The sequence below is a fragment of the Meriones unguiculatus genome, chromosome 5 (assembly GCF_030254825.1).
Source record: "Meriones unguiculatus strain TT.TT164.6M chromosome 5, Bangor_MerUng_6.1, whole genome shotgun sequence".
NCBI lineage: Eukaryota > Metazoa > Chordata > Mammalia > Rodentia > Muridae > Meriones > Meriones unguiculatus.
The window spans coordinates 35,992,755-36,002,729 of record NC_083353.1 but is presented as its reverse complement, the minus strand read 5'-3'; the positions used below and the strand labels follow the sequence as shown (position 1 = coordinate 36,002,729).

At 37.8% G+C, this 9,975-nt stretch overlaps 1 protein-coding gene across 12 annotated transcripts in view; it reads right to left on the bottom strand.

Moving 5' to 3' along the window:
- Positions 1-4,087: 4,087 nt before the first annotated feature.
- Mef2c (myocyte enhancer factor 2C) overlaps positions 4,088-9,975 on the bottom strand; it is a 170,941-nt gene continuing 165,053 nt past the window's right edge. For 10 of the 12 annotated variants that reach the window (XM_060383621.1, XM_060383618.1, XM_060383620.1 and 7 more), the window contains one exon: positions 4,088-8,770. In XM_060383621.1, the coding sequence (XP_060239604.1) occupies positions 8,449-8,770 (322 nt within the window). In that variant the 3' untranslated portion in view covers positions 4,088-8,448. The remainder of the gene's footprint in view (positions 8,771-9,975) is intronic. The other 2 variants (XM_060383624.1, XM_060383625.1) reach the window with 1 other exon arrangement.

Here is a 9,975-nt window from a genome sequence, read left to right as displayed (position 1 = left end):
GCACTTTTTTACAGATGGATCCTTTCCCTAGACTTTATTCAAAATTAGTTACATGTTCAAACTTTAGGATAGAAAGCGGTTTGTATATTCAAGCACCAATCTTATTTGTAAACAACAAAACTTATAGAACACATAATAAGTGCTTGAAGAAAGTAATTTTCCTTCTAAAAGGTTGCTTATAGAAATGATTGTATGTCTGATGCATTTAGCAGGAAGCTTTGGGATGATACCTACACAGCATGGCTTTCTCCATGAGCAGGAGCAGTCTGTTTTGAGCATCAATGTAGCAGGGACATGCCAAGTTATCATTGGAGAATAAAGTAGCATCCCTAAGGAAATAAAGAGAGTATTCTGTAGTCATCATAGAAATTGTGACCACTTTCACCACTGGGCTGTGGAGTGGGATTCAGCAATGTGCAAGAAGGAGAGATCCTGATCTGTATAGTAATTATTCCCTACTTGAACTTCAGAGTGAGCCATTGAGTCAGTGACAGACCCCGTGACCCACAAAACCAATGGATTAATTGATTGAATTACTGGAGTATGACTTCACCTGTCAGGAGAAAGTTTCTCTGGTTTTCAATCAGCATGTGGGAACACTGCACAGTATAGCTACATGCCGGGAAATTGATGGCAGGCCCACTGCAGGAAACAGTTGGTACATGTTAGTACCATCCAGCTACTCATCAGCTTCTCTTCTGCTTTTCCAGGTAGCAGCTGCCACTGTAACTCTAAAGACAGTTTTCTTTTTGTAGTGTCTGATCAAACACTCTCCTAGTTATTTTCTATTTAGTGGGGAATTGTCCCACTAACCCCAGTGTTACCTCCCTTTCAGTTTATTGTTTGTACTGAAGGTTATCATCATTCCCTATTGGCTGAGAACAAAAGTTACCTAATAGGAGTGGGCATATCAGGGCTGCCAGTCCTTCCTTGAGTCTGTTAATAAGTCTGGGGATGTTGTGGAACTGACAGTGACCTGATGGGCAAGGATTTGTCAAAACCAGCTATTAACTTCATGCTTTTTCCTATATGCTTTCTTAGTTCTTTCTCCTTAGTCAAAAGCACCCACGGGAGAGCTTGGAATGGGAAGATTAAACAGTAGCTTCATTTTGGGTGATGAAGATATTTATTTCAGGAAGTACAGGGTCAGTCCTGGGAGGCACAGGATGAGGACATGAGATTGTCTTTGTTCTTTTATCACCACACCTGGATTAGAAGCCCCTCTGTAAGGGTAATCCATAAGAAAAATGCCACATAGTTTTCAGGTGAAACTGGGAAAAACAATGTTGTAAATTTACAGAGTAAAGATTCAGATACTCTGTACTAGATAGATTTTCATGGCCAATGAGAATAATATCTTGTTTAGCCAAGATACGCCCAAATCGTTAACAGAGAGAAAGCACAGCTAGGTTTGGCTTCGTGGGCACACAGTGCAAGTTTCCAGCCATTGGTGAGAATGGCTCCTGATTTCTTCTGGTTTTTGTCTACTATCCTATGCAGTGCTTAGACACTGTGCACCGCGCTAAAAAGGCCTTCCTTTGGTCCTTGGCTTTCCTAGCCACTCAAGCTATTCTTTTTGTTGTTCTTTTGTTTTTGAGACAGTGTTTCACTTTGTCTCACTGGCCTGGAATTTACTATATAGACCAGGCTAGTACAGAACTCAAATAGATCTATTGGCTTCTGTTGTGTGGGTGCTGGGATTAAAGGCATGTGCCACCACATCCTGCATTCAAGTTAGCTTTTATTTTAGTTACCAAAACTTTTGAGTTTAGTCCATACTTACTGCCTTAAATTTGGAAATAACTGCAAGGTCATCTTTTCTGGTCTCCTACGACAGTTTGTCAAAATTGCTGTCTTAGCTATTCCTCAGGACAAGCAAAACACTTCTTACTATCTTCTTCCTCTGTGGCCCCAATGAAGTCCTTGATGTTGCTCTGTGTGTATTATTTTCTTGTATCCTCTCTGACCTTGACAGCTTGGTTTTCCTTTTGTTTGACTGCTCCTTCTTGACTTCTGCACTGTTTATTTTCATCTATACATATCTTTTACTTCTTCTAGGCTATCCAGTTCATCTCCTTTCTCCTTGCCAAGCTCACTCACAGGTGTGGTGTCACTATTACCTCTGTTAGTAACAACCAAAATGTTATCTTCAACATTAACTGATACCGTGAGTTTAACAGTGTTTACAATATTCTCATGAATATAAATCAAAGTCAGCCTGCTGAACACTGAAGTAACTATAGTCTCACAAAGCAATGACTTCAAGATAACCATTTAAAGCTTAATACTGTAAATTTTTATAATTCTTAAGGTAACCATTTGCTGAATTCTGGCAATTCTCTTTTACAAATTTGTCAAATAATTTCTTTCTTTCTTTCTCTTTTCTTTCTTTCTTTTCTTTCTTCTTTCTCCTTCCTTCCTTCTTTCCTTCTTTCCTTCTTTCCTTCTTTCCTTCCTTCCTTCCTTCCTTCCTTCCTTCCTTCCTTCCTTCCTTCCTTTCTTCCTTTCTTCCTCCCTTCCTTCCTTCGTTTTTCTTTATTGAGACAAGGCCTTACTGTGTAGCCCTGGCTGGCCTCATGCTCACAGTCATCCACCTGAATCTGCCTCTTGGAGTGTTGGAATTTAAAGGCATAAGCCTCTATACCCATAGTTTTCTGGTTTCTTAAACCTGTGAATATGCTCTATTCAAGCCCTCAGCCAGTCCTTCCACTCTTATTTCTCATCTCTGTTTCTACTCATGGTTCCCCTTGATTGAAACAGAATGGGCTATACTTCCTTTGTATTTGCATCCTGTTCTCTAAATGGAATATTTTTGTATTTACTACTCCTTCTTTGAAGGACTGCCTTACCTGGAGATAGCATGGTAACAGCAGAGCCCACTGGGAAGTGAAAAAGTGGGAGTCTTGTCATAAAAGCAGAAAAAAGTACTTTCTGTTAATGGAATTAGTGCAAAGCCCTTCTCTTTTCCCTTTACACAAATGTTCTACTGCCCCACTGCACTTTACCTACAGAACAGAAGCTCACAAATAACATTATTATGCTACATGACAGAACACTAGTGTTAACACAGGGAGTGGCCATGGGCTGCAAAGTCAGCCTGCTTGCTCCTTCTGAGCCTTTCTTAATCCTGCCCACTTTTCAAAAGGCAAGGCAGAGCTGTGCTAGCCAACCAGATTTTAAGGTTTGCACTCTCTGAGCCTGTTTGCTGCCTTACTTTCAAGATGGACAAAGTGGTCCTGGTCTGAGGACTTCCCTGAAAATGTTGTACGTCCTATTAGACCATAAGTTTCCTGAAAGCAGGGGTGCCATATTCATGCACCCTGGAGGCTACCACAGGAGTTACAGATAATTATTGCTTAATAAACACTTGCTGAAAATCAATTAGGGAGAGCAATGCTAATTTTGAAGCCATGTGTAAAATTTCACAAGGCTTTTTTTTCTCTCCTTTTTTGGAGCAAGAATCTCTGTTAATGCAAAAGTTCGAGCTGTCTAGTTCCGGGCAGGGCCTCCCTTTTCTCCGTTTCATTCCCTACACTGACTCATACTGTCTCTTAAGAACTCTCATATTACAGATTATAACTGCATCATGATAATGTATATAATTGGTAGTTTTAAGAATGGATGTATGAATCAACTGGTTTACTCAAATATTTAGACATAAGCCTATGTTTCCAACCTTTATAAAAAACTATTTTGATTAAAAAAAGAAGGCTTCTGAAAATATTTTCAGTACATTTTAGTTAAAACAATGATTTATTTCACTGTAATGCTTTTCATGAAGACCCTGGGAAGATCTGTCAACAGATAAGCAAAGATCTTCATGGAGCTGCTTTGAGAAAGAAGCTGAACCAGTCTGTAAAAAGCTTCAACTTCCCACACTAGCTGAATACTATGTTATCTACTATGTTATCTTAAGAACTGTTACCCAGTTCACACCTTCCCACACATACCCATCTTTTCATATATTTTGAGCTGAAAACTGAGAAAGCTCATTTGTGCTTGGGGATAAGTTGCTTTAAAAAAATGATAAAGTGGAATAAATTTAAACAGCAAAACATTAATTAAAAAATGCACCACAGACACGGCATCACTAAGAAAGCCAGTAACTTTACTGTATTGTCTGCAAAATACAAATTATACCTTATTTCCAGCAGGAGAAACTTTTGAAAATTTCCCACTTTAATTCACTACAGACAGCTGAATTTAAGTCCCTTGAGATACACAGATGTGGTTTAACTTAGGTATAACATCTTGTCATCTAGTGGCGACAAAGTCCAGCTTATGCCGCTGTGAGCCTCTATTTGAATACTTGTTGCAAATGCTTGTACGCCCTCATTTACAAGCTATTTTAATTACTGTCATTGAATGGAAACAAGTCCCCATCAAAGGAAAATGAAGAAAAAGGACATAGCAAACCATCTGAAGCGATCCAATCTCTATGCCTACAGTGACCCATGTCTGCTTGCTCCAACAGTGCACTGCAGCTGCATTCAAACCACAACAGAATACATCGCTTAGCCAACCTCTGTGAATTAAACTGAGGTATGAATCAATCTGAGGTAAGAACAGGGAAGGCAAAATGCAATACCCGATTATGAAAATAACCAAAATGGACAAATTTAATGCAGAAGATATGTGGCTTGGATTGCTCCACATCTTTGGTTAAAACATAGTAAGAAAAGCCTTTAATTACATCTGTAGTCTGAAGCATTCTAACAGACACCAGTATTCAAGCAATCTTCAAAAGATCTGTAGTGGCAGGAAATTAACGCCATATAAGTGACGACACCATAGCAGATGGCACGAATTAGAACAGATGAAGTATGCCATGCTTAGGCAACAGCCTTTATTGAAGGTTCAAGTGGCTTCTTCTTTTAAAATAAATTCTTAAAGAAAGAAATACAAAGCATTTACTTTCTGGAAAAAAAAATAAAGGGGACCAAGGGAGCAAAATATGATCTCTAAAAGGCTGAGTATGTAAAAAAAACAAATACACTGAAAGTGAGAGAGGGCAGACATGCTTTTAAAAAGTATATTGGGATTTGTTTTGAAATTCTCACTTTTAGTTAACCTTTAAATGATCTAAAGATGACAGGCATTTTCATATTCATCATTACAAAATGTTGAATTCCACCTTTGGGAAAAATAAGCAATTTTACTAAAAAACACAATTTTAAAAAAGGTTGAAATGAACAGCTTCGACACATCAACGCATACAATATACAGGCTGTGCAGCTTCCTACGCTGCGGCACCATTACCAGTACTTCTCAGCTTACTGTTACCATTTTTTTTTTTAAATAGGATTAAGTATAACAATACTTGCAGCCACGTAATGTGTCATGTACGGTTCTTCTATTTGCAATGATGAGCTTTGTCTAAAATGCTAATCTAGGCCAGGTAATGTAAAATAATAATACCTTAGAGCTCTGCCCCAGACTTCTGGATACAAAGAACTTTCTGTGATTAAAAACCACACTAGATTTGCAAATACAATAAATGGGGAGCTACAGAAAAGGCAGAAGGGTATAAAGATAGACAGTGACTGCTTATAGAAAGTGACTGGTCACAATAGAAATTGTGCTTCTCATTAAATAATCTTTAAAAATCTTAGATTATCACTTCGCTAACTGCTACTGCTTTGAATTCAGTAGTGGGAATGAGATGACTGGCATCCATTTTCAAGTGAGTCTGTTCTTGTCGAGTTTGTAAAAAACTATTGTCAGAACTGCTATAAATAGCAGAGGCTTCTGCTGGCACGTTCGCTCACTCTATATTTAGCATTAGAAACTCACGTTCACTTTGATGCTGAGGCAAATGGCAGGTAAAAATTTAATATGGCTATTTCTTCATATTTTTATATGACCCTTTCCCACCCACAGGTAAAATTCTATTGATATTAATGAACAAATGCATTTTGAAATGACAAAGACCATTTATATGCTTGCATATTAGTATACATTAAGTTATAAGCATGAGTAATCAGGATGAAATCAAGTCCAGAGTGATATAATGACTGATTTTCTTTTTCATTTTATGTGAATGTTTGTGTAAAAATGACTATGCAAACAGGTGTACAGGTAAGCATGTTTGTAGAAATGATTCCCTGTTTTGCTTCTGCATAAATACTAGTCTTCATGTTCCATGGCTACCTTTAGTAGCGGGACATATATGAAATGATTGATGCCTTTATTTTATTTCTCATATATAAAACATTACTACAAGGCAGGCTGGCATCCTATACGGATACAACCAAAGGTGCATTGTGGTCTAATTATGGATTGCAGATCAAGTTAAGAAAAATATAGCCTCGATAATAAGGTCTTTTGGCTTCTGCCACCCAGCGGCAGCCTTTTACAGTGAGAAACACATAGCAAACTATGCAGACAAAAGGAAATTAAAAAAAAAAAACTGGATAAACACGTGCTACACATCTAGAAGAATTGATATTACCGTCTTCTTTGCTCTGTATGTCAGTACTGATGACTGGAGATGAATCGACAGATCTTCCCACTCTGGGAGAAGGGATCACCCCTAGCCTGAAAGACCTCTTCAACACTATATAATGACTCTTTATGGCACTCACTTTTTAAAGGGTCTGAAAATTAATTTCTTACACACAAATATTAGACAAGAGTTAAATTATTTTGGTAATTAACAAAACAAGGGACATAGAGAAAGTTTTTTAAATGGGATTTCTTGAAATGGCTGTTAAATCTCTTTATTGAAGAAAAAATAGGTGACATACATGCTTTATGCAGAAGTGACAATTGGGGGTCCTGACACACCAGGCTGTCCACCAGTCCTCTACTGCTGACAAGACTGTTACGGTCAGTTAAAATCATGAAGGTGGATGAGGAGTAACTACCCTTTAACTCTTTGCCTCCTTTCTAGCACCCAGTCGTTCACATTTTTCTTCTACAGAAACTTTTAACTTATCCATCAAGTAAACTCACATGACTTGTTCCTAGGGCCCAACGTGGAAGGCATGTGCTCCAACACAGCTCCTTACTCTGGGCATCTTTCTAAGAGACATCAAATTCAAGGTTGAAAATGAACTATGTAAATCTAGAATATGGGCAAGTTAGGATACAAACTTACTGAATTCCAAGCTGCGTGGTGAAATGGAGAGATCTGAAGGGGGCCCTGCTTTTGATAAAATGCGAAAACAAAACAAAACAAAACAAAAATAGTTTGAAAGAAGCCAATTAGTATATACAATGGATCTCAGTTGATCCAATATTTGCTGACATTTTAAAAACAATTTAGGATGTTGCAATGTAATATGTTCTAACCCCACAGGTTTTCCTTTTGACAGCTGACCTTGAACTTATAAAATGTATGCAGAGTAAAAGAAATCAGAAAGAAAATAGTTACTCAGATGTGCAACTGCACAAATATCCCCCCTCCCGCTATTAAGAAAACAAAACTTCTGCCATCACCATAATATTATATATATTAGAAAGCTATACACAAGCATGTTAATTTCACAGATTTTTAAAAGATTCTTAATATTTTATATAATTAGAAATACACATTTCAAAAACAAAACTTCTACAAAGAGAAAACAGTTATCTTGGTTAGCAAAGCATGGAGTTCCTCATGGCTTAGGGTAGTGCTTTCTATACAAAAAAGTCCTTGGTGGGTTTTACAGGACTGTTTAAAATATCAGCGAAGCTATTGAGGGGAAAAACACATTTTGGCTTAAGTAAACTACAAAAAGCCACAAATGCTTTGCAAACTCTTTCTTACCTTTTATATGAAAATAAGCAAAATGTAATGTACATATTTTTATATTTTTATTTAATAAGAGATGCAGACCCAGATTTATTTAATTAAATACGTTAGCTCTCAAACACCACACTTTTCTTTTAAAGTAGGTATGGTCCTCTTTGAACGGTTTCTTTTCCTTTTGAATGAGTGCCATACGCCTGCAGGTTTGTGAGCGTGCTCGGATGGTAGGTGACCGGGCATGTTCCTTACATTTACCAGTGGCCACCCTGTGCCGGGTCTGTCCAAACGTCTATACATTTTTCTATGTTGCATAACAGCTGCTCTCTCTTTCAGTAAAGATCTGCCGCTTTTGGCAAATGTTTCCTTTTGTCTATTTACATGTAAATAACGTTGAACCTGCAACATGACACTATCTATTGTAACATACATTTTGCAAAGGAGCACAACAGTGAAAAGAAGTTAGCCTTAAAGTCTATTTTGTACAAGTGTTCTGTTGTACAACTCAAGTGCTAAGCTTATCTCAGCATTTCTGTTTATCTTTATACTGTATCACTGAGGCAATTTAAAAGTACTTTTACAAAACAGAGTACCTGACTTTTTTTTTTTTTCCACACACGGCACATATAATGCATATCGACCCCCTTCCCCATTAAGGTATAGCACACACACACACTGCAAGAAAAAAAAAAACAACAAACTATTAAGTAATAATGTAATCATGTTGCCCATCCTTCAGAGAGGCGCATGCGCTTGACAGAGGGACTTTCCCTTTCGTCCGGCGAAGGTCTGGTGAGTCCAATGGGGGAGTGGAATTCATTCCGGTGATCCTCTCGGTCGCTCCCATCGTAGGAACTGCTACAGCTGCTCAAGCTGTCAACAGGAGATCTCCCCGCCTCGTGGCGCGTGTGTTGTGGGTATCTCGAAGGGGTGGTGGTACGGTCTCTAGGAGGAGAAACAGGTTCTGACTTGATGTTGAGGCTTTGAGTAGAAGGCAGGGAGAGATTTGAACTCTGAGATAAATGAGTGCTAGTGCAAGCTCTGTAGGAGGAAAGGAAACCCAGTTACAGATGGAGGAGGCCTGCAGGCCCCAGGAACTCACATTACAAACACATCAGCTTAAAGACTTGAATAGACTCTAGCACACGCCCAGAGTGAGAACTTTGTCTGGGCACTGAGGAGCGTCACTGCCTAGAGGGATGGGGAACATCTCTGCTTGCTAGTAAACTCGCTACTTAACTGGCCCAGGTGTTAGAGAGCATCGTTAGTTCCTAGGAGACTCTGTAACCGTATAGATTACCTCTGCATAAAGGCTTAAGTCATGATATAAAAGTCAGTTATGAAATTTTTCCCTGTATTAGTTCCAATGTTTAATTTTCAAAGCCTTGGGAGATGCTGTTTGACTTTGAATCAGTCTCTCTTAGTTTACTAATGTCTGTGTTTGAAATTACTTTTAAAAACTTATTGTTGATATAAAATTTCTCTCCCTTCAACTAACATGCCCATACAAGTGGAGTTATATACTATTAAGGGAAAGTGAACAGTTTGAATTTCTAATGAACAGAACACATCAAATGTTACATATATGTGTATAAAAGTATATATATATGTATATATGTATATGTATATATACATATGTATGCTTTATATATGATATAAAGCTTGGGAGGAGGAAGGAGGAAAAAGGGATTGAATATTATCTTCAGGAAATTTAAATACTGGTTTAAAATCATCTCACTAAAACTGATACCTAACAGGATTTTCTTTATCCTTTGAAGCTGTATGGTAGGAAAATCTTGTTTGTAGTACCTGATTGATTCTTTTAACCTTACAATGGCTAGGTAGTAGTAATGATGGGTAGCGCTCCTCTTATTTACAAGTAATATTAATTGATGAATCTGTTGTTTCCCAAGGAAAGAATGTAAAAAAGAAGGATTGAGGGTACCATAACTGTGTTTTTAATTGTCACTGATTTCCAGAGAGTGTATTCTGGGAGACTTTAGACACTTGATATGCCATGAAGAAAAGCATTAAGCCTTTAAGTTTGGATTGGCAATCAGTGGCTTTGATCAGGGTAAACTGTGGTCACCTTGCTATCATCACCTTTAAGATTTTTTTTGTTTTTTTTTTTTTTTTGTTTTTGTTCTTGCATTCTGATTGCACTGACAGCCAGAGCCAATCTGATTCAACTATACTGTCAAGAAAGTATGGTAGTCTCTTTAATTGCAGGATACTCACAGAAAATA